The sequence below is a fragment of the Globicephala melas genome, chromosome 2 (genome assembly GCF_963455315.2).
Source record: "Globicephala melas chromosome 2, mGloMel1.2, whole genome shotgun sequence".
In the NCBI taxonomy this organism is placed as follows: domain Eukaryota; kingdom Metazoa; phylum Chordata; class Mammalia; order Artiodactyla; family Delphinidae; genus Globicephala; species Globicephala melas.
The window spans coordinates 63,611,195-63,635,692 of NC_083315.2; the positions used below are offsets into that span (position 1 = coordinate 63,611,195).

General features: G+C 36.4%; 1 protein-coding gene and 1 pseudogene across 3 annotated transcripts in view; one reads left to right on the plus strand and one right to left on the minus strand.

The window, feature by feature from the left end:
• The window catches only part of UACA (uveal autoantigen with coiled-coil domains and ankyrin repeats), an 85,078-nt gene that overhangs the window by 54,685 nt on the left and 5,895 nt on the right, over positions 1-24,498 (plus strand). For 2 of the 3 annotated variants that reach the window (XM_030875095.2, XM_070044884.1), the window contains 11 exons: positions 4,049-4,119; positions 4,223-4,329; positions 7,551-7,732; positions 8,910-8,947; positions 11,642-11,710; positions 12,772-12,879; positions 13,427-13,459; positions 14,345-14,443; positions 17,997-18,033; positions 19,216-19,268; positions 20,857-23,595. In XM_030875095.2, coding sequence (XP_030730955.1) covers positions 4,049-4,119; positions 4,223-4,329; positions 7,551-7,732; positions 8,910-8,947; positions 11,642-11,710; positions 12,772-12,879; positions 13,427-13,459; positions 14,345-14,443; positions 17,997-18,033; positions 19,216-19,268; positions 20,857-23,595 — 3,536 coding nt within the window. The remainder of the gene's footprint in view (positions 1-4,048; positions 4,120-4,222; positions 4,330-7,550; positions 7,733-8,909; positions 8,948-11,641; positions 11,711-12,771; positions 12,880-13,426; positions 13,460-14,344; positions 14,444-17,996; positions 18,034-19,215; positions 19,269-20,856; positions 23,596-24,498) is intronic. The other variant, XM_030875097.2, reaches the window with a different exon arrangement.
• LOC115862849 (mitochondrial import receptor subunit TOM20 homolog) lies at positions 6,606-7,037 on the minus strand (annotated as a pseudogene).

A 24,498-nucleotide genomic window follows, 5' to 3' on the forward strand; every position in this document is an offset into this window, starting at 1 on the left:
ACTTTTTCTAGTTGTTTTTATTTTTTTTACTGCTTAATTGAGGTATAATTATTATACAAAACTTGTATATAATTATTGTATAATGTAATAACGTATTGCACATAATTAACAATATGGTATTGTGTACTTTAAAATATATTAAGAGGATAGAGTACTTAGTATTCTCACCAAAAAAACCCCCCAAAAACAAACCCCAAAAAACACACAGACACACAAAAGGACACAAGGAAATTTGTGGAGGTGATCCATATGTTTAGTACCTTGATTGTGGTGAGGGTATTACAGTGTATGCGTTTGTCCAAACTCATCAAAATATGTACAGTAAGTATGTGTAATTTTTTGTATATTATAGATTTTATTATCCCTGTTTTTAAAACTGGTACAACTTAACAGATTGAAATTTTAATATTTGTTCAGTAGGTATACAGATGAAGTTAGAATGAAGACCAAGTTGATGTAGTAAAAGAACTCCAATATCAGTTGCTTATAAAAAAAAAATGGAGTGGTATAGGTTGGCAGGTGGCTTGAGGTCATTCATGAACTGAATTCTTTCCATCTTGTTGCTCCACTTTCCTCTGGTATCTTCCTCAGCAATGTCATTGCAGCAGGGTTGTAGTCATATCTGCGTTCCAGCTGGCAGGAAAGGGAAGGAGAATAGGAGGAGCGCATGCCCACAGTCTGAGGCCCAGATTTGGAAGTGGTAAATAGCCCTACTCATAATCCATCAATAAGACCAAAGTCAGTTGGTTGTATTTATCTGTAAAGGAGGCCCAGAAATGTAATCTCAAGATAACTAGTCATGGCCGAGCTGCCACACGGTAGAAGAAGGGGAGAACAAATTTTGGTAACAATTGCCACAGTCCAGCCCTCTGGCCTTCCAGATATTCCTGCAGCCCCTACTTTCCACACATAGAACATTATCCCCACCCCAAGGGAGAGGATACATAACCAATTCAGTCACTGAAGCCACCTCAAAGTCTGGGATTTCTGGGTGATGTGCACTTGTGTATTTTTGGCTCTGAAATGGCTCTTCATGGTCCAACAGTTTGTAAACTCAAAGAAAAGAGATCTGCTCCTCACAATATAGTGATGCAGCAAGAACAGGATAAGTAAAATAAAGACTCCCTTTTGGAAACAGGAGAACTGGGAAATACACAGCAGTCACTATTCAACAGCAGGTTTCAGATACTGCTGAGCAAAACTTGCAAAGGCTTTCAACTGAGATCTTGGAGTAAATTTCTTGGTTAGCTCCTTCAGGTGCCCCCCAGTTTTGTTTCCTAGGAGAAATCCCTTATTGTCCTCTGTGGGCCCTAGCTCTGCCTTCTGGAAGGTTCTTGTCCATTATCCTCCAAGATCACAGGTAAATTGGATGTTGGAAAGTATGCCCTCTATATAGGCAGCTTAAGCACAGGAAGAGTTATTAGTTTTAGCTGACTGGGCTTTTGGATTTTGGGGTAGTGCATTCCCTCAAAACCTTGGTAGGTTTCTGGCCTATTTGTTGCCAGCCACTTTCATATGTCAGGAACCATTTATTTTCTGGACATAAAGTTCTTAACCCTCCTTTATTTCTTGTTTTTATTTCTGGACTCATGATTCTCTACCTCATTTTATTTTATTTTTTTAACCAAAATTTAGAAAATTTATTTATAAAATGTTCAGTACTGTGTAGAACATTAGGTTAATTTACAGAGTTTTTAAAAAATTTTATTGGAATATAGTTGATTTACAATGTTGTATTAGTTTCAGGTGTACAATGAAGTGAATCACTTATACATATACACATACCTACTCCTGTTTTAGATTCTTTTTCCATATAGGCCATTACAGAGTATTGAATAGAGTTCCCTGTGCTATACAGTAGGTCCTTATTAGTTATCTAGTTTATATATAGTAGTGTGTTATGTCAATCCCAATCTCCCAATTTATCCCCCCCAACCCCGTCCCCTGGTAACCATAATAAGTTTGTTTTCTACATCCGTGACTCTACTTCTGTTTTGTAAATAGGTTCATTTGTTCATTTTAATACTGCCACCTCAAAGTCATCTGAAATAATAGTCTTGGATGGGAATATAGTATCCTCAATCTGATCTTTATTCCAGGACTGGATCTGTTTTTTTTGTTTTTTTTTTCATTTTTCCTTATTGGGCTGTCTTTGAGAAAAGTTGTGACCAACAATAGTTTTATATCTTGCTGGTTGGTATAGAGAAACAATTGGCTTCTCTATACCTGTGAGGTCCCAAATATCTAGAAACTCTATTGCCTTCCAACTGTGTTCATAACTAATTCTTGCTTGACCTCATCTCTTTCTTGTTGACCTCATCTCTTTCTTACTAGAAGCAGTAAGCAGCCGCCAATATGCCCTAAAATTTGGGCTCTTTTCTATTGCTTCACCTAGAAAGGCTCCATACTCACACAGTGTACCTTGTAAATTAGCACAGATGATAGATCTATCAAACGTTTTGCCACAGTGTGAGAAAAATCACAAGGTTTCTAGCCTGAAATATGTTTACTGACCACCTAGTACCCAACCACTAAACCAGTGCTGTATAATTTAGGTATCTGTTACAACAGCACCTGACTCCTGATAGCAATTTTTGTCTTGGTTAGGGATAAGATTATACTGCTGTGACAAAATAAAATAACATTTGCTTTAAACACACACACACACACACACACACACACAGAATTTATTTCTTTCATGTCACAGCCCTAATGATCAGATTGGCTTGTACCTCTGCTTCATATAGTCATTCAGGGACCCAGATTTCTTCTATTTTGCAGTTCTACCATTGCCTGGGGGTGTCCTCATCTTTAAGGCTGAAGCTGATAATAGATACCTGTTATCCTGCTAGCAGGAAGGAGAAAGATTATGGAAGAATGTATAACCACTTTTTAAAGCCCTAGACTCAGAAGCCCTAGACTCAGAAGGTAGCACATGTCCCTCATGTCAGACTCCATTGGCATGATCTAACTCATGTGGTCATGCCTTCATGCAAAGGAGACTGGGAACTGTGGTCTAGGTGAGCCACCCTGTGCGCAACACAGTTTTATTACCATGGAACAAGGATGAACGGCTGGCATTCTCCATCATCGCACCTTTAATACTGACTTGATTTGTTCAGTATAGTATAACTCTGGAATTTTTTATGCTTTACATTTTTTCCTTCTTATTTTTAATTGGGCCTGAATGGTTGTTATTTTATAATTCCTGAATTAATGTATTCAGTTTCAATTTATCTTTTTTTTAAGATTGATTATATATTTTATATAAAAGACTTGCTGGATTAAAGACATCAGAAATGAAAAATTGACGTGATTTTTTAATGTATGTTTGGTTTTACTTTATTGCACCAAAAAAAAAAAAAGAACGCTGACTTAGTACTTTTTTGTGCAAATAAACTAATATCAACTTATAAAACTTTTATAAAAACTCGTGGGAAGTATAAACACAATTGTACTTTATGAATTTGACCACTTTTTTCCTGATACAAATATGAACTCTAGTGTTGATCAGAGAAGAGGCATCATGTGATTTTCTAATATAATTTTTAGCAAAATGACCCTGCTTTTGCATCAAGGGCAGACATTGCAGTTTCTGTTTTGAAAAGGAAATATGAACTGTATGAATCATACTTTATTTACTGTGGGTCTTCTATAAAGAAAAAAGTATGTGATTCTTTTAAAAAAACTGCACTAACACTTCAAGGATTCAGTAAGTTATAGCCATACTTTAAAATATACTGTAAATAGAAAGTTTAAGTGTGATTTTCATTATCAGTGGTTACCCTTAGCACAGCAGTATATTCTTGTCCTCTGCAAGAGTGACAGTGTTCCTTGGTCCTAATAAATTATACAAAATTTACAAAATGATCTTGTCTAATCCATTTTCAGATAGAAAAATCAATGCTTATAATGCTAAACTGAGAGTGAAGGATGTGAAGTTTAGTACTTTAGGGATTGAAGAATTTAGGCCTTATACGGGTCTAGCAAAACACCACGTGTTACCAACAGATGTTCACCATTTATCATTTTCCTTTGTTCCTCAAAGCTATGGCAGACTGTCCTTCTAGCATACAGCTGCTCTGCGACCACGGGGCCTCAGTGAATACCAGAGATGTAGTAAGTCAGTTTATGTTTATTCTCATTTCAACTCATGTATTCTGACTTTCATGTTTTGGGAGACTCGTTGTCTGAATGCTGTCTTATTTTTCTTGTTGCTTAGGATGGGCGGACGCCACTTGTGCTGGCTACTCAGATGTGTAGGCCAACAATATGTCAACTGCTGATAGATAGAGGGGCGGATATTAATTCCAGAGACAAACAAAACAGGTAATTCTTTTATCACGGCTCCCCAGACACCAGCTCGATGCACAGTGATCCTGAAGCTCTGCTGCTGTGACTTGGCCTTTCTATCCCCTGTGGTTCTCCCTTCCTTGGAATTAGCACTCACTTCTTCTTACTCTTCAGAGTTGGCTGAAGAAGGAGGGAGAGGGAAATGGGGGATGATGACAGGGTAAACTCGAAATACAGGCAGTGATTATGGCCTGTGTTCAGGTCAAAGAACTGAAGAAAAGAGTAATTATATCCTAGTTATTTTGAGCTTATAAAATAATCTTTAATGAAATGGGCTCAAATAAGGAAGAAGAATAAAAAATGACATTTACAGTCTCTACTTCTTCATTAGTGAATCTTTTGAGAGTAAGGGAGTTCTTGCGTGTCCTGGAGCTTGACATGTTTCAGTGTAGATTTTCTCAAGGTGTTTTCTCTCCTTTCTGCTGGGCACAATGCCACCTCCTTCTTTGAAACTGAGTTCATTTCTGTACCCCAGTACAGATTTCATTAATTTATTTCTGCACCTGTATTTGATGTTATTTTAGTTGGTGTGCACTAACAATTTCTATCTGTAATTCTCTCTGTCCTCTTTTCTGGGTCTAGTGTATCATGCTGCTTGCTATATTATAATTCTGATGTTTATAGTCACGGAGTTTCTGACAACAAAGTATCTGAAATACATCCCTTCCACCAGTTGAAGCATTACAGTAATTTATGACAAGTTTCTGAGATTGTATAGATGATTACTGGTAAAATTGTTGGTTTCTTTTCAGTTACTTTTATTCTTCTAAACACGTATTCTATTGTTTGTAGTTCACTGGAAGTAGATAAGTATAATTAGTCTTTGGATGTCAGATTTTATAGCTCTGATTGTTTTCATTGTTCAGGCATCTCAAAGGAGGAAATTCTTAAGCAATTAAATCATTAATGTGATTTTTAAGAAAGTGGCTTTTTTTATATTACTTTGTTTTTGTGATACTGTGATCTGGCTCCAAGCATGTTTAAGAAAATTTGATTGAAAAATAAATTTTAGGATCAGAAAGGGGTGATCTGGCTGATCCACGTATACAATGCTTTCTCTTATATTTTTCCAAGTATGTTTGTGTTATTTCATTGGAACTTCACAAAAAAACCAATGCGATAGGGCAATGTGTATTATATTAGACGACATATCAAATGGTTTTAAAGGTAAATTAAAATCTGTTTCTGACACTCTGTATTCAAGTTTCTTTTCTTTCTTCCTGTCTTACCTATAACATTTTTTCCCTTATAACAAAAAATTTGTTAATGCCTGTTTTATGTAAAACTGCATTCCAGCAACTACCGGGGAGTATAAAAGAGGAATAGAACAGACATCAAATAAAGGCAAAAATCAGTTTCCGTATGAAATTCAATATTCACAGTTGAAGACAGAATCATATATAGGATAAGTCACTTCATTTCATTAAGTGTTGGTTGCCTCAGCAGTAAAAATAGAGAATTTCTAGAGTACTTCTAAATTTCCATGATGATTTAATTGTTGCATTATTATGATCTGCCAATCATGCTGTTAAATGTTTAAGTGCTGACGATTCTATCATGGCAGAATAAACCAGTGGTCCATGATAATGGGGTTAATCAAAGAAGGTTTATTTGAGGGCTTCCCTGGTGACGCAGTGGTTGAGAGTCCACCTGCCGATGCAGGGGACACGGGTTCGTGCCCCGGTCCGGGAGGATCCCACATGCCGCGGAGCGACTGGGCCCGTGAGCCATGGCCGCTGAGCCTGCGCGTCCGGAGCCTGTGCTTCTCAACGGGAGAGGCCACAACGGTGAGAGGCCCGCGTACAACAACAAAAAAAGAAGATTTATTTGAGAAGGCAAATTTTAAAATTAAGTGTGAAAATGTGAAGGAGATGTGTAGGAGAAGAAAGGCTCTTCTAAAGAGAGAAATCAGGAACAGGAATCTGATTCTTGTTTTGGAATAGAAGGGATTCATTGGTGACGTTTGCATGATGTGGTTCAGTTCACAAAGTGATTTATTTATTTCATTTTTTTCAGTAACTGATAGTGTATTTATAAAATGAAAACCTCTCTAACAAAATACACTTTTCACTGGGAAAATAAATAAAACAGACAAATGGATCTATACAAAGTAAAAATTAACTTTGGTAGATTTGAGTGTAGGACAGTCCATAACAAGCTTATTTGCCCTTACTCCCCCAGAGCTGATTATCTTTCAAGTTAAGATTTTTAAAATATTTTTAAATTGAGATTATTATATTGACATTTGTTTCTCATTCCACATCATCTTCAGCCAAGCTCTGAGCACTTACAGTTCTCTAATTGTTGGGAGCTTAGTCAGAAGCATCTGGAACACTGGTGGTGGAAGAGTTTGCTGCAACACTTGCAGTAACTGCTGTGGCCGTCCACACACAGCAGTTGCATTTGTCAGATGGTCAACACCCTTCTCATATTCACCTTGAGCTAGTAACTCTTGCAAGCTGTATTTCTTCAAGGAAGAATTTCTGAACGGCTTCAGCATCTTTAAGGTTAGGTAACTTGGAAAGTCCGGTTCTCTCCTTGGCAGGCTTCTGTTTCTTTCTTCGTTCTCGCAGCCTGTTCTTGAAGTTAGGATCTCTCCATCTCTTGGGGTCAAGGTAAATGCAGTACCCAATGAAAAGGGCCCCGCACATACCGGCGGAGATGGCGCTGTTCCAGCCCTCCATCTTCTCTCCAACGAGGAGTGGGGTTGGCGGCAGCAGGGCCCACGATGAAGCCCTTGGCCGAGAACCCTCGGAAAGGACTGTGCCACTCTGTCCTGCCGCCCACCACGAGGGACGCGGAAAGGCCTGCAAAGTGATTTAAATAGCTTGGGTTTATCATTGTAGGTTTTGCACAGATAAGGTGACAGTATCAGTTGTGGAAGATCTTTGTGGCAATTAACTTGTAGTACATAGAAGGACTGGAATAAAGGAGGTTAATTTGGTAGTAGAAGTAACAGATGTGTGTAGGTAGATGTAAAATGCTAGCTCTGCAAACTAAGACACAAAACAAATGTTTTTTATAAATGCAATGGAGCTAAAATATAAGATAAAAATGTGAAGTCAAATCTGTGTCTATAACAACGTGGCTTTTTAAAGTAATATCTGTTCTTTAAGAAGGGGACCTCTGAAAGAGATTTCTGAAATTTTTTTTTTGATCCTTCTCAAGGTCTTTTATTCTTCCATCTTGCCTTCTAGGACTGCTCTCATGCTAGGTTGCGAGTATGGTTGCAAAGATGCAGTAGAAGTCTTAATCAGAAATGGAGCTGATGTAACCTTGCTGGATGCCCTCGGCCATGATAGTTCTTACTATGCAAGAATTGCTGACAATCTGGACATTCTAACCTTACTGAAGACTGCATCAGAAAATACCAGCAAAGGTACCAGCAGTTTTCTGTCACTAGAAAAGTGCTAGTTAATAAAGAGCAGCTTTTAAAGGTTTAGGTGGTAGAGCTACAGTTCGTAAGAGGCAAAACACTCCTTACAATAAGCAGTATTGGTTCATCTCCCTCTCTGCCCCAGCTCTGCGTTTTTACATTATAGTCACTTGTTCTGAGGCAGAGTGTGTTACATTTATTGTCCAGTTTATCCAGTCAACCCTACTCTACTGTGGAGTAATTTAAGAACTGAAAAGAAAGAGCCAAATAAAGTGTTTTGCTAATATATATTTTTTGATAAGGAGGGGCGAAGTGCTTAAGCTCTTGTACTTAAAAAGTTTTAAAGAAAGAATCATTGTTTAAACATGTATTTAAAATATTCAAGTAAGATTTATTGAATACTTGTGCCAAGTATTTTCGTATGCTTATTAAAGAGAAATTGGAAAGCACAGAAAAGCACAGCAAGTAAAATCAACCACTCATTCTACCACTGAGGAGCCTCTACTAACATTTTGAGGAATATCTTTCCAGTCTTCTCTCTATGCATAAAATTGAGGTCACCTGTAGTGAGCTGTAGCTTACTTTTTGTGTAATATAGTTCGAAGACTTTTCCCTCATAAATAAATATTTTTTCTACAGTATGATTTTTATTGATGCATAAAATTCCATCTAAGTTTAATTTAATTAAGCAGTTTTCTATAGGTATCATTTAAGTTGTTTATACAGTTTTTACTAATATAAATAACCATTTAGTGACTGTCCTTATGCATAAATATTTTAGCATATTTTTATTATACCCTTAGGATAACTTCCTAGAAATTGAATTAAGAGGTTTCAGGTTATGCACATTTTTTTAAGCTTTTAAAATATATCGAAAAGTTGCCTTCTAATTTAGGATGTTTTAAATTTTGTATTTTTCACCTGTCTCCCCTCCCTGGCATTGAATATCATCTACAGGGATGTTGTCATAGGAAAAAAAAAATACTTTGCCGATTAGATAGGCAAAAGTGATATTTCATTGTTGTTTTAACTGTAAGGTCGTAAACTTCAAAAGAAACTTAAAAATTTATTTCTTTAATATTGACTTAATTACATAATTGGTGAATGCAAATCTACCCAAGTTAACCTGCTGTTTCACTGTTCCTCTTTCTCCTCCCTTTCCCTCTGTTTAAATCTTCAGGGAGAGAAGTTTGGAAGAAAGGACCATCTTTACAACAGGTTAAAAAATTATGTATATTGTGCAGTTTAAGTAAAGTGTTGAGTAAACCTGGGTAATGGTTATATATAACTGTTTTGAGTTTAAATGCATGCCGTTCTCTCTTCCCAGTTAATCATGCCCATGTAGAACCTAGGTCATGAGATCCTGAGGCTTTATCCAGACACTGTCACTCAGCTTGAGACAATGGGTCTTAATTACAATGAATGTATCCAATGGGAAACAAGTAGACTCCTGATTGCTGGTCTTGAACATCCAGCCTTTTCAAGTATGGAATATTGCACCTTGTTGAGTTTCTTTGATGATGAATATTAGCTTGGTAGACCCTAGACAGTTTTCTCCTATTCTCCCTTAGTAACAGAGTCGAATATCCCCTGATGTGGGAAAATTCTTCCAAGCAATAAGAAATGAAGAAAACAGAATTCAAAACTGATTATATATGTGATTTCAATGCCACTGTTAACATTTTGATTTCTTTTTCTTTTTTTGCTGTATTTAATTTAATGAGGATTTGACTTTTAAAAAAACACAGTACGTGAAATAATTCATACCTTGCACTAAGTTTATTATCAAATCACTATTTAACCCTGGTTTTGTGTCTCAGTCTCAGTAGATGTCTAATCATTTCCCCTGATCTCTTCGAGTTAAAGTGTGTGGGATTGCTTTGCGCACTCTTAAACCATCTCACCCAAAGCTAGTGTAGGCAGCTCTCCTCTTCTGCTGACTGTCCCCTTCCAGGCTTTCAGCTTTTCTCTAATGAGAGGGACCTGAGCACTTCCAAACCCTGAAGAGAAGTAATCAGGTACCTTCTGAGCCATCCTGTCATCATTCTGTATCATTTCTGTAGCTTGCACCTGAATTTGAAAGCTGTATGAAAGCATGCTTCCTTTTCAGTCCATCACAATTAAGTAATATGTCCCTGCATGGGTCATATCTGCTGTCACTTTTCTTTCCCATCTGGAGCAGCTGTTTCAGACTTTTCTCCCATTCCTCGTATAACCTAAGTGGGTATAGAGGGAAATAAAATGTGCCCTCTTATATCAATACCAGGCATCTCACACATATTAAGAGAAAAACTATTTCTGAAATATACATGTATTTAAAAGAAAGAATTATTGAATATTAATATGGGAATGGTATCTAAATGAATAGGAATTATCTAAATGAATTCATGGAGTTAATATTCTGCTAAGAACAGTAAAACTCATTTGTTTCAGTTGTTAATTAAATACATTTTAAAATATCTGCTGTAAATAGGATTTGTTTGTGTACTAAGGGACATATAATCCTTGTTATCAAGAAGCCTACAGTATAGTTTAAAAAATAAGATGTATTCAGTTACTTACTATATGCCCATTACTGTTCTAAGTGCTGGGGATATCAGTGTTCAAATTCCCTGCCCTCATGGAGCTCCCAGCCCAGTGAGAGAGATGAACAGTAAGCAGATGGGTATTTAGCACCATGGCAGATGCTTTGAAGACAAGCAGAACAGGATTAGGGAATGAAGAGGGAGAGGGCGGGAAGCTATTTTAGATGGTGTGGTCAGGAAGTGACTGACATTCTAGCAGAGGTCTGAAGGAAGTGAGGAGGGAGCCAGCGGCTCTGTGGGTGAAGCCTCAAGGGCAGAGGGAAGGGCAAGTACCAAGCCCCTGATGAAGGAGCATGTTTAACATGCCCGTGGGGCAGTAGAGGGGCAGAGTGACAGGAACCAGAGACCAGAAGGGAAGGCAGGGGCTGAAAGTGGTATGTATGATGAGACTGGTCAGATTCCACGTCAAGAACGGCCCTTTGGTAGAAGGAATGAGGCTAGACATGTAGTTTGGGCCAAATCGTGGATACAGAGCATCGTCTTAATGGGAACTTGTTCCTCTAATTCTAAATCCAAGCTCTTTAGTACGATAGTTTAAACACATGAGTCAACAAATAATGTGGAACATAAAATTATCTTGGAAAATTAAAGCATTCACGTTTTGTTTCTTTAGCTCTAAAAAAGGAAGAAAGAAATACCTTTCTAAATTATTGTGTAGATTTAAAGATCAATTTGGGCAAAAAAATTATTTTATCTCTTGTTTAGTGATTGTATTGTGCTTTTATTAAAGCAAATCTCTAAGCTGGAATAAAGTTTCAAAGCAGTAAGTGTACAAAAACAGATCATGTACCCAACCAAGTCATTTAGAAATCTTTTATATAGCTTTAGTCAGTGGATTGTCTATCTCTTTCTTATCACACCCTTTGATATTTTATCTCATCAGTACTCAAAGAAGTAATTTCCATATTTTCTCTCAACATTAATGTAACTCCCCCCTGCCTCCTCTTTTTAAACACCAAATTCTTCTTTTGGGAATGGTAGCTGATGCTTTATAGTACAACATGAGTTTTGCCTCTAGTACAAATTCTCCTTTTTAAAATTTGGTGACTTTGGTTAAAATAAATACTTAGCAGTAGGGGTTTTAAATTCTGTTATTTTTTTAGTATTTAAAAAATAGATTATACTTGATTTATTTAAAACCTATATCCTTAAAAATGCTTTCCATTTGGAGTTTTAAGTGGAAACACTGCCACCTTGTGTTTTGTACAGCAAAATTTAAACTTGGATAAACTGAAAATCACTAATTGGGTGTATTGCCTATTGAGGAAAGTGTATTTTTCTATATTCTCATACTTGCTAACCTGTGTTTTCTTATGTTTTACCAAAGCGAAATTTGACGCAGATGCTAGATGAAGTAAATATGAAATCAGATCAGAGGGAGCATCAAAACATTCAGGTAAAAAGAAAAAAAAATTGGTATCTTCCTTTGCAAAGAATTCCAGCATTGTTTGTAGTGGGGTTGGGGAAAAGAAAGGAAGCAAAAATGTGGGGGAAATGAGTAGGGGATGGAAGGGCAGCTTGTTATGTTTTGTGATTCTACTTTCTTGCCAAATTCCTTCTAAAAGAATTAACTTTTGATATGAATGTTTGAGTCAGTATTATCTTACAAGAAGTATTGTTTTAATATATATTAGGAAGTAAATAATTTAATAACTTTCTGTAAGTTTTTGTTGATTTAAATATATCTGGGGCCATAAATCATAAATTTGTATTCCTTTTAGAAAATTAATTATAGTGATAAAAATGATGGTTATCAATGTAAATAAACAAAATCTGAACTTTTTCTTAAAGTATTTTTTATTTTGATTAAGAAAAATAATTTCGGTAACCACATAGCACTTTTTACCTTTTATGTTCGTCAAAGTGTTCAAAAAATAATTATTATTTGGATTGTGTTGGAAAAAGAGCCATAATTAAATGGTTTATTTTATGACTGAAATACCATTAAAATATAAATTGAATAGCCTTTTCCATATGATAAAACAAAAGCATTTTATTTGGGTTTTCATAGTTTACTATGTAGTGTTAAGAAAGTGAACTGTAGCCTTCAATTGGAGGCTTCAGTGTTTTATCAGAGCACTGAAGTATTGATATTCTTATGCTTTGTTAAACTCATAAATTTGAGAGGTGTTTGGCAAAAGTTAAAATGACATATTCTTCTGCTATTTTCTATTTCCAGATGATGCTTTTATTTCTTATTTATTAGAATCATGATGGTTTGCTGTCTTTGTATATAGTTGTATTTATTAGTTATCATAGGACTATAATTTTCTGTGTTATTTCTCATGTATAGATTTTAAATTATTTGAATGTAATTGAAATTATTGTATCTTTATACTTAAAGCTGTTTTATATATGTATATATCTGTTTATGATAGTGAACTGCTTTTAGAAATTTCTTCCATAAGAATTGCTCCTTTAAAGTTGGTCTGGCATCTGTTATCTTTGCTATTTAAGGATCTGGAGATTGAAAATGAAGATCTGAAAGAGAGGTTGAGAAAAATTCAGCAGGAACAGAGAATATTATTGGATAAAGTAAATGGTTTACAACTACAGCTGAATGAGGTAAATAATCTGCGTCATACCAGAAAAATCCAGAACTGTTTTACTACGAGTCATCATCATCGGTAACAAATTGTTAATGACGGCCCATCACAGCTAGTCATGGTGCCAGGTGCTAAAGGAGGTAAAATCAGGTCATTGCCCTGTGGAAAGTCATATCTTATTAGGACCTTTACATGAAACAAGGTCGGATCTAAGAACAGAGAACACTGTTGGTCTGTGGTAATGATAAAGGACTGAACTGTGATTGGAGTTGTGGGATTAGAGAGGAAGAAGTAGACAGAAGACATGAGGAGGAAGAGTAGATAAGAGTTTTAAGTAACTGATGGGGTCTCAGAAGAATCGAAAGTGCTTCTGAACCTGGTTAATGAGAAGCATGAATGACAACGTAGAGCACAGAAGTAGTAGCACATAGGCATTTTCTTCTCACAGCCTCATCCCCAATCTTAATGACATGCACCAGTCTTTTTAAAAGATATTTGCCAAGCTCATGCTTTTTAACATAAACTTTCAAGAGTGAAAATACATTTCTTCTTCTTTTTAAATTTAGGAAGTAATGGTTGCTGATGATCTGGAAAGTGAGGTAGGATGATAAGTTTTACTTTAAAGCTGTAAATTGTTGTGTAAATGGAAGATAACATTGCAGTAGAGGTTTAAGTCCTGAACTGACGTGGAGACAGAATTCTCTTTTGGGTTATTGCTCAAAGGAAAAAACAAAACCTATGTGTGACTGTAAAATTATGTTTTGAGTATAGTGGCGTGGGTTATTGTAGGCATTTTCTTGTTACTGAAATGAGCCTCTGAATGGCTCATTTTCTATGAAACTTTTCATGAAAAGATATAAAATTCTAAGCATTATAGAGAAAATGTCTGAAAATGATAAGATTTAAAACAAACCACAGAAATTTGAATTTTTCATAATATTGTTTGTGTATATTGTATATTATTAGTATAGTTCTACAAATTTTGAACTCTACTAATAGTTAAAAATTGACCAGGTTAGGGCTTCCCTGGTGGCACAGTGGTTAAGAATCCACCTGCCAACGCAGGGGACACGGGTTCAATCCCTGGCCTGGGAAGATCCCACGTGCCACGGAGCAACTAAGCCCGTGCACCACAACTACTGAGCCTATGCTCTAGAGCCTGCGAGCCACAACTACTGAAGCCTGTGCACCTAGAGCCTGTGCTCCGCAACAAGAGAAGCCACTACAATGAGAAGCCTGCACACCGCAAGGAAGAGTAGCCCCCGCTCGCCGCAGCTAGAGAAAGCTCACGCATGGCAACAAAGACCCAACACAGCCAAAAAAAAAAAAAAAGTTCCGTTTTTTAAAAAAAAAAGTGACCAGGTTAGAGAATTCATTAACTATAGTCCTCAAAGTAATTCTAATTCACATTTTCTAAAACACATTTTTAACACAATTTCAAGCACAGGGTGATTTTGCTCTGTATTTATTTCTTTCCATTTCAGAAAGAAAAGCTGAAGTCCCTTTTGGCAGCTAAAGAAAAGCAACATGAAGAAAGCCTAAGAGCTATTGAGGCTCTGAAAAATAGATTCAAGTATTTTGAGGTATAGAAAGCTTAAATAATTTATTTCATGTAACTCATAATGGGCCGTGGTAAAGGGCTTGAAGTCAGGCTTGAATTTGAATTATCACTCTCTTCTTTATAGTGTGACCTCGGGCAATTTATTTAAAGTCTCTGAGCTTTGTGCTGCTTTGGCAAAATTGGGGTGATTGTCCTTTTTTCCACAGAGTTGTTTTAAAGGTTAAATGAGATCATTGAAATTGACTAAACTGACATTTAGTTCAGTTCCAGTTTCTCTTCCCCAGCCTTCCTCTTTGTCATCTTTACCTTTTCAAGACATACTTTTACCTGTAAAATTATAATGATTATGATGGTGTTAATAAAAAGCATCATTTAAGTGAAAAGCAGTAATCCCAGGATTATCTCAGAAAGGACCTTGTGCGTATATGAATTTGTTTGGTGAGAGTAGTGTGTTAATAAGGCTCAGATCATATACTTATCTTTTCTTGGCTCAATTAGCTCTTAGTTTTTCCAAGACTATGTTTTTTTTTGTTTTGTTTTGTTTTTTTTGCGGTATGTGGGCCTCTCACTGTTGTGGCCTCTCCCGTTGTGGGGCACAGGCTCCGGACGCGCAGGTCCAGCGGCCATGGCTCACGGGCCCAGCCTCTCTGCGGCATGTGGGATCTTCCCGGACCGGGGCACGAACCCATGTCCCCTGCATCGGCAGGCGGGTTCTCAACCACTGTGCCACCAGGGAAGCCCCCAAGACTATGTTTTCTTTAAACTTTTAATCAAAATACAATATACGTTAAAAAGAACATGTTAAAGTGAATAAGTTGAAGAATTTTCACAAATCTAACATCCCAGATCAGGAAACACCACATAACTAGTACCCAGAAGCCTCCTCACGCTTGCTCCTTGCACCAAGGGTGACCACTCTCCAGACTTTTAACTGCATAGATTTGTTCTGCAAGGCCAAAATATATATTTTATAAATGTTGTTCATCATTGGGGTCACTGAAGAGAGTGGCTGATTCAATGTGAGTCTTTTATCTTTATTGTGGAATATAACTCCAAAGTACATAACAAAAGTAAATTTTTTGTGTGTAAATTTTAAAATATGGGTGTAGCTATGAAAAAGAATGTAAAGACATGGATGTATCTCAAGACATAATGTTGCATGAAAGAAATCAGACACAAAGAGCACATACTGCCTGACTCCTTTTCCGTGAAGTGCAGAACTAGACAAAGCTAATCTATGCTAATACAGGTCAGAATAGAGGCCACCCTTTGGTGGCCGGTTACTGACCAGGACGGGGCATGAAGAAACTTCTGGGCGTGCTAGACAGGTTCTATATCTTGATCTGAGTTGTAATTACACAAAGTATACATATGCAAAAATTCATTGCACTGTATACTTGTGTACTTTATTGCAGGTGAGTTATGCCTTGATACATTAAAAAAAACCAACCAAAAACCTGTGTTTATATTTATAGACTGAATTCTGAAATTATTTAGAAACAGTTTTATAAGCTAAAGAACAGTCTAGTATAGGGCCTTCTATCTTTTTTCACATTTGAAGACTTTTTTTAAGGTTAGTAGTGAAACTAGTGATAGCTAACAAGTTCATGACCCCCAACCATGTGCCAGAAATTGCTTTGTGCACTTTACATGCATTTAATAAACACATCAACTTGGTATGGTATGTTTTCGTTTTATCTCCACTTCGTAAGTGAAGAGACTGAGGCAAAAAGCAGTTTACCCGTGCGGGGTTTTATAAATAAGAGTAAGTGTCAGAGCCAGAGCCTGAACTCAGGCAGTTTGTGCCCCTAACTACAATACTAGTTTTACACTCAGCTGGAGAAGATACAGAAGTGTATGTGGGCCTTTGAAGTATTCATCAAAGTTTGACACCTATAATTGGGTACTGTTTTTGTGTTATTTTTCTCCTAAGAGTAGACTCCCATGTCTTAAGAATAGATGGTTTTCTGTAGCTTCAGACAAGTCTGTAACTTTGAATGAGGTTATTATAAACTATAGGAAAATGCTTACTGTTTCTTATAAAACAACATATATTTATTTCAGAAAAATTTAAAAATATAGTTAAACTAAAAGTAGAAAATAAACACACCTATAAGCCCAGCACTCTTAGCACCTGACATCCTTTCAGACCTTTGTTTGTACATAACTTGTGTTATGTACATGAATTCAACAGGTAGTCTTATTATTTATCCTGTTCTGTAAGTTTTTGCACTCAATATAATGGGGCCATTTTCCCCAGTCAGATGAATTTTTATACTAGAAATTATTTATAACCTTCAAAAAGAAAATTCCAGGGTCCACTTTATATGTGACCCAGTATTTATGAGAGCAGTCCTTAAAAACTAAGGAATCATAATTTATAAATATTGAATATCCACTACTATATCATCTCACATACTTAAAAGTCTTCATAAACTGCCAACAGAATTGCTGTGTTACGTGTAATACTTAATATGTAGGCATTTTCCTTATAGAGCAGGTTTGGGAAAACATGGATATTTTAGAACAAGGCTAATTTTATGTTGTAACTCATGCATTTGTTTTCATTTGAGTCATCAAGTCAAGGTAATGAACCCAAACTAAGTTTTTTGAACTCCTTATGTGCCTTGGCCTCCCCTTACCCATTCATGTATAAGCCCATTTACTACCTATTACAGACTCTAGTATTAAATATTACTTAGAACAAAGAGCTTACCTAAGTTTACAGATATTTTTCCATACCCTTGGGGCAATAAGTATTAATGGGACATTAATTTAGTTATGGAACTGTGGGCCGTTTTTATCATGGTCACCTATCAGAGTCTGACACATAGCTATTAGTACTAATATAGACAGATACACAAACATGAAGTACATCTGCATACCTTTACTCTCAAAAGTATAGTATTTTAATTTATGTTAGGTTCTTTGTGTCTGGCTTACTTGGGATAAGGAGCAATCCAAATATATTTTAACTCAGAGTATCTAAAATTTCTCTATTATTCTCCTTTTCCTAACTGATGTATTGATGGATTTATTATGAACTATATGTAGCTCTTTGCCTCAGTTTCATTTCCTGCTCTCTGTCTCCTTTTACCTTCAAAGGTAATTGGTGTTCCATAAATTCTGAAAGAGGGGGTTAGGCTAATGTTTCACAGGCGATGAGGTAGGGTTCGTGCTCCCCAAAGGTGGTAAAGTAAATTGGTTTATAGAGGTGAATGTGGCATTTCCTTCCTTTGAAGTAAAGAAACAGCAGAGAGTATACATTCAACGTTGTTTCATTTCATTTGGAGCTTGTTTTTTTTTTTTTTTTTTTCTGTTGAGCAGTCAAGTTTTTCCTTGAAATACTTGGCTGCTTTTATTAAAATGCTGAGTGAAGTAGTTTATTCCCAACTGATCTCTCTAACTGTGTTCTGCCTTTCTGTGAGTTCGAGTAGAATAATACCCAGGAGAAACAAGGAATGTTGAAAATGTGGTTTTAATGACTGGATCATTTAGAGCTAAAATAGATACAGAATTTAACAAAATGAAGCAGTATTCACCTAAAATGTTTTAATGTATCCTTCTGATTTCAGAGCAATCATTTAGGATCGGGAAGTCATTTCAGTAACAGTAAGTATAAAAGTAAAGATTATCATTATAGTTCACACAGTTCAAGCAAAAAAAAGAATGTTTATGCCTCTTTATTTCGTCTAACTGTATATGATATTCCTGCTGCAAAACTTCATCCAACTACTTGTGTGTTATACCTCAACATGGAACTAGGAAGAGATTAAAATAACTCCTGTAGTCTCTAACATAAAATCTGGTAATCACTGAGGCTCTGATTTTCCTTAGGACCTAGATCTTTAAATTGTATATTGTACGCATTACCAAATTTGCCTTGTCGCATGTTAGACATTTATCTTGTGATATTTGGTGCCTGCTTTTTATGGAAAGAGACGTAAACATAGTTTTCTGATTTGGAGAAATCTTTGGATATAGTCTCAGTGCAGGTAAGCATTTTAAAATTAGATGTTCCATAAATATTTATTTCTTTAAGACTATACATAATTTTCCCTTTTGTTTATTCTCCAATTTTAAACAATTTCTCTAGAAAAATCTAATTTTTGGCTTCTTGTTGAATATTAAATTATCCGTTAGCTAACTACAATCGAAATATTTATCCTATAAATTGCAAAGAACACCATTTTTATTTTAACTAATATACATATTTCATAATAATCATTTAACTTATTTAGTCTAACAATTTTACATAATTCAAAAAACTAACTTAGTGGGACTTCCCTGGTGGTCCAGTGGTTAAGAATCCGCCTTCCAATGCAGGGGATGTGGGTTCGATCCCTGGTTGGGGAACTAAGATCCCACACGCCATGGGGCAACTAAGCCCGCGCACTGCAACTACTGAGCCCACGCACCTCAACTAGAGAGCTCGCGTGCTGCAAACTACAGAGCCCATGCTCTCTGGAGCCCGTACGCTGCCACTACTGAGCCCGTACGCTGCCACTACTGCAGTGAAGAGCCCGTGTGCCGCGACTTAAGACCTGACACAGCCAAAAATAAATAAATAAAATATAAAAACCAACTTAGTATCTATTCAAAAGAATATACATTCTTTCCTTATGTATATAGGAATAATAAGGAAAAATATGGATATTTTAGAACAAGGATGATTTTATGTTGTAACTCATGCTTCTTTTTTACTTGAATAATAAAGGAGATAATAACACCAAATTAATGCTTAGCCTTCTTTGATATGGATATTTAAGATATCATTTATTTGGACTTATTTAGGAAAAGAAGATATGCTTCTTAAACAAGGTCAAATGTACATGACAGACTCACAGGTAATATTTTATTTTAAAATATATTTATAAAAATAATTGTGCCTTTTTAAAAAGAGGAAAAGAGCATTGTATATTTATCATCTATATGTACATTGAATAAGGTTTTCATTATCAAAGAAAAGTTGGCCTTGTGGTCTTGAGTTTAATAAAAGCAGATATTGCTGTGTCTAGTGCCCTCTAGAGTATTTTTGGTGACAGTGACTTAAATAAGAGATTTGAATTACAATTTCATTGTCTTTGACAGTAGCCCTCTATTCTTTAACAGCAGTTGGTCACCTCTTCATATTTGCCCATTAAAGGGGGAGACAGGTATGAATAATTCAAAAGGCATTTGTCTTGACTTTTAAATGTATTGTTCCTTGCATTCAAATATATATTCTATATTTTGGAAATTCACCACAAAATAAAGCTTCCAAGGCAGAGTGTTATCTGATTTTCTTACTTGTTTAACTGCTCCTCACTTTTAGTTTCCAGTAAATACAAGGTTTGCATTTTTAGTACCTTCTGTGAACTGCAGAACTGATAAATATTTGGTCTTTTAAAGGTTTTTTTACATACTTTCTTCTGTAGAAGAGTGAATTAGCCTATATGATGTCTAAGATCACTCTAAGCTGGAAACTTCTAAGATTGTAAGTTGAGAGACTGATTGTCAATCAACTGAATAATATTTAAGAACATAAGATAAATATTTGATTGTAATAAAATAAGTATGGAAATTGTGAAGCTATGTAAGTAGTTTGTTGGTAGATGATAGTAGTCTTAGTCTAAAGATAACTGGTAAGTTGAAAGATAATTAGAAGCAGACTGAGGCTGAGAAATTATTCCATGTTGTGAATTTTCTTCTTCATCCATGGGAAGGCAGTGTGGATTGAAATGAACAACAGTAAAACCTGCCTATTAAAATAGTGGGTTGTACTCATAGCACATGGCTTTTTTACTCATAGCACATGACTTTAAAAGAGCCCTTACTGTAATAGCGTGGCTGGGGAAAAATAGAAATAGTTAATCTTTCATGGTATATGTTCTGATACTTATGAAATATTTCAATGAGAACTTAAATTGTACTTCTTTTTGTTAGCATGTAATAGAGGAAACAAGATGTCAATCCAACTTTGTAGTAAGATCGTATGCTAAGTTCTAATTTATCTTTCTTTTTGAGAGAAGAAAACGTGTTTCTATTTTGTGAGTTGCTTAACATCATTCTCTTGACAATTCTTATACTAGCTAGGATTATTTTGGTAGTATTTTTATAATTTAAACAACAGTACACTGGAGTTAACATTGAGGGAACTTAGAAGTCAATATATGTTATTAGAAAATAATATTCTGTGGAATTATTTGCAGATGTAAAATTGTGAAAGCCTTGTTTTTACTCAAGGGTTCTGATGACTTTCTTCAGAATTTGAAGTTCTAAGCACATTATATGCCATAAAACATAGAAATAGTAAATGTATGTTGATAAAGTTGATATTCATGTGTGGGTAGGTATTACCAATGGTAAGTTTGGTAAATAAGTTTGGTAAGTAAGTAAGTGTCTTCTTTAGGCTTTTGGAATTGATAATTTATTTTATTATTATTATTTTTGCAGTGTACTTCCACAGGTATGCCAGCCCATATGCAAAGCAGATCTATGTTAAGACCACTAGAACTGGCCTTACCTAATCAAACCTCATATTCAGAAAATGAAATTTTAAAGAAAGAATTAGAAGCAATGAGAACTTTCTGTGATTCTGCAAAACAAGACAGACTCAAGCTCCAAAATGAACTGGCTCACAAGGTGGCAGAGTGCAAAGCCTTAGCATTGGAATGTGAAAGGATCAAAGAGGATTCAGATGAGCAGATAAAGCAACTAGAAGATGCCTTGAAAGATGTTCAGAAGAGAATGTATGAGTCAGAAGGTAAAGTGAAACAAATGCAGACACATTTTCTTGCCCTGAAAGAGCACCTAACAAGCGACGCAGCTACTGGGAACCACAGACTGACAGAAGAACTGAAGGATCAGTTGAAAGACATGAAAGTGAAATATGAAGGTGCGTCTGCAGAAGTGGGGAAATTAAGAAACCAAATCAAACAAAATGAGATGTTAGTCGAAGAGTTTAAGAGGGATGAAGGCAAGCTAATGGAAGAGACTAAGCGACTGCAGAAGGAATTGAGCATGTGTGAACTGGAGCGAGAGAAGAGAGGGAGAAAGGTCACCGAGATGGAAGGCCAGTTAAAGGACTTGTCATCCAAGCTGGCCCTTTCCATTCCGGCAGAGAAATTTGAAAACATGAAGAGCTTGTTGTCAAATGAAGTAAATGAGAAGGCAAAAAAATTAATAGAGATGGAAAGGGAATATGAAAGATCACTTAGCGAAATTAGACCGTTAAAGAGAGAACTTGAGAATTTGAAGGCCAAACTGGCTCAGCAGGTCAAGCCGGAAGAACATGAGCAGCTCAAGAGCAGATTAGAGCAAAAGTCAGGAGAACTTGGGAAGAGAATCAGTGAGTTAACGTCGAAAAATCAGACACTACAGAAGGAGATTGAAAAGGTCTATCTGGATAATAAGCTCCTCAACCAACAAGTGCATAACTTAACGACTGAAATGAAAAATCATTACGTCCCTTTAAAAGTAAGTGAAGAAATGAAAAAGTCACGTGATGTAATTGTTGATGATTTGAATAAAAAGCTTTCAGATGTGACACACAAATACACAGAAAAGAAGTTGGAAATGGAGAAATTGCTGATGGAAAATGCCAGTTTAAGTAAGAACGTTAGCCACCTGGAAACTGTGTTCATACCTCCAGAGAAACACGAAAAAGAGATAATGGCCCTGAAATCTAATATTGTTGAACTTAAGAAGCAGCTATCTGAACTTGATAAAAAATGTGGTGATGACCAAGAGAAAATATATTCGCTCACATCTGAAAACACTGACTTGAAAAAGATAATGAGTAATCAGTATGTGCCAGTGAAAACCCACGAAGAGATTAAAACTGCTTTGAGTAGCACATTGGATAAAACCAGCAGAGAATTAGTAGACGTGAAGAAGAAGTGTGAAGATATAAATCAAGAATTTGTGAAAATAAAAGATGAGAATGAAATATTAAAAAGAAACCTGGAGAACACTCAGAACCAAATAAAAGCTGAGTACATAAGCCTAAGAGAGCACGAGGAAAAGATGAGTGCTGTGAGGAAGAGCATGAAGAAGGTCCAGGACAACAGTGCCGAAATATTGGCTAACTACAAAAAAGGCCAGGAGGAGATTGTAACACTGCATGCCGAGATCGAGGCCCAGAAAAGGGAACTTGACACAATACAAGAATGCATCAAGCTAAAATATGCCCCAATTGTCAGCTTTGAAGAGTGTGAGAGAAAATTTAAAGCTACCGAGAAAGAACTAAAAGAACAGTTATCCGAGCAGACACAAAAGTATCACATCAGCGAAGAAGAGGCCAAGAAGTGCAAGCAAGAAAACGACAAGTTAAAGAAGGAGATCCTCACTCTTCAGAAGGATCTAAAGGATAAAAATGTTCTTGTTGAGAATTCTCATGAAATGGAAAGAGCATTAAGCAGAAAAACAGAAGAGCTGAACAGACAGTTAAAAGACCTGTTGCAGAAATACACAGAGGTAAAGAACGAGAAAGAGAAGCTGGTGGAGGAAAATGCCAAGCAGACCTCTGAGATGCTTGCAGCACAAACTCTTTTGCAGAAACAGCATGTTCCACTGGAACAGGTTGAGGCCCTGAAAAAGTCTCTTAATGGCACAATTGAGATGCTTAAGGAAGAACTGAAGAGTAAGCAAAGGTGTTATGAGAAAGAGCAGCAGACAGTGACCCAACTGGGGCAGATGCTGGAGAATCAGAAGAACTCCTCTGTGCCCCTGGCAGAGCATCTGCAGATTAAGGAAGCATTTGAGAAAGAAGTTGGAATCATAAAAACTAGCTTGAGAGAAAAGGAAGAAGAGAGCCAAAACAAAACCAAAGAGGTCTCCAAACTCCAGTCTGAGATTCAGAATACGAAACAAGCATTAAAAAAATTAGAGACTAGGGAGGTGGTTGATTTGTCTAAATATAAAGCAACGAAAAGTGATTTGGAGACACAGATTTCCAACTTAAATGAAAAATTGGCCAATCTGAATAGGAAGTATGAGGAAGTATGTGAGGAGGTTTTGCATGCCAAAAAGAAGGAACTGTCTGCAAAAGATGAGAAGGAATTGCTCCATTTCAGCATTGAGCAAGAAATCAAGGATCAGCAGGAACGATGCGATAAGTCCTTAACAACAATCACAGAGTTACAGAGAAGAATACAGGAATCCGCCAAACAGATCGAAGCTAAAGATAATAAGGTAATAATAATACTTTAGGTAAGCATGTCTTGGTGTTGGAAACCCCAGAGCAGAACTGCCAGAGTAGAATAGGACTCTTTACCATAGTACTCCACAAGACAAGTTTACAAAAGCATTAACAAAGTGACCATTAAATGCCACCTTTTTAGTTTGACTATGAGTATGCAAAAAAAAAAAAAAAAAGAATTGGAGTTGACAAAAAGGTAAAGTCACACAAACAAAAATCAAAAGTAGTTTTCCTTTTGTTTCCTCAACTGGTACAGCCAAGAATTGAGGTAAGATGGGGAAACTCAAGATTCACTTGCCTCAAAAATGAATGGTCAAAACCCAGTGGGTTTTAAGGTACCTAAAGAATGGTGAGGGAGAGGAGGAAAAAATACTGTGTTTCTGGGCTGTGAGAAACTAAGGATGCTGCAGAGCTCACCAGACTTGATCTTGGCACTCACCCATACCAGTAAATTGAGCCCTCCAACTCGTTGTACATCCTTTCCCCGTATCTTCCTACAGACAGAATATCTTGCCCCTCCTTTCTACCTGCTTAAATCCTCTACATTCCTTAATGCCCACTTCATCACTTAACCCTCCTTCCTAAAGCCTTCATTGGCCAATCTAGCCTACAGTAAACTGTTCCTCTTCCAAAATGCATGTTGTATTTTGGTTTTGCCATCCATTTACAACATATATATTACCGTGTCAGAATGATGTGGTTGGGACTTCCCTGGTGGTCCAGTGGTTAACACTCCACGCTCCCAATGCAGGGGGCCTGGGTTCAATCCCTGGTCAGGGAACTAGATCCCACATGCCACAACTAAATATCCCACCCGTGTGCCGCAACTAAGACCCGGCACTGCCAAATAAATAAATATTTAAAAAAAAAAATGATGTGGTTAGTCTGTCCAACTA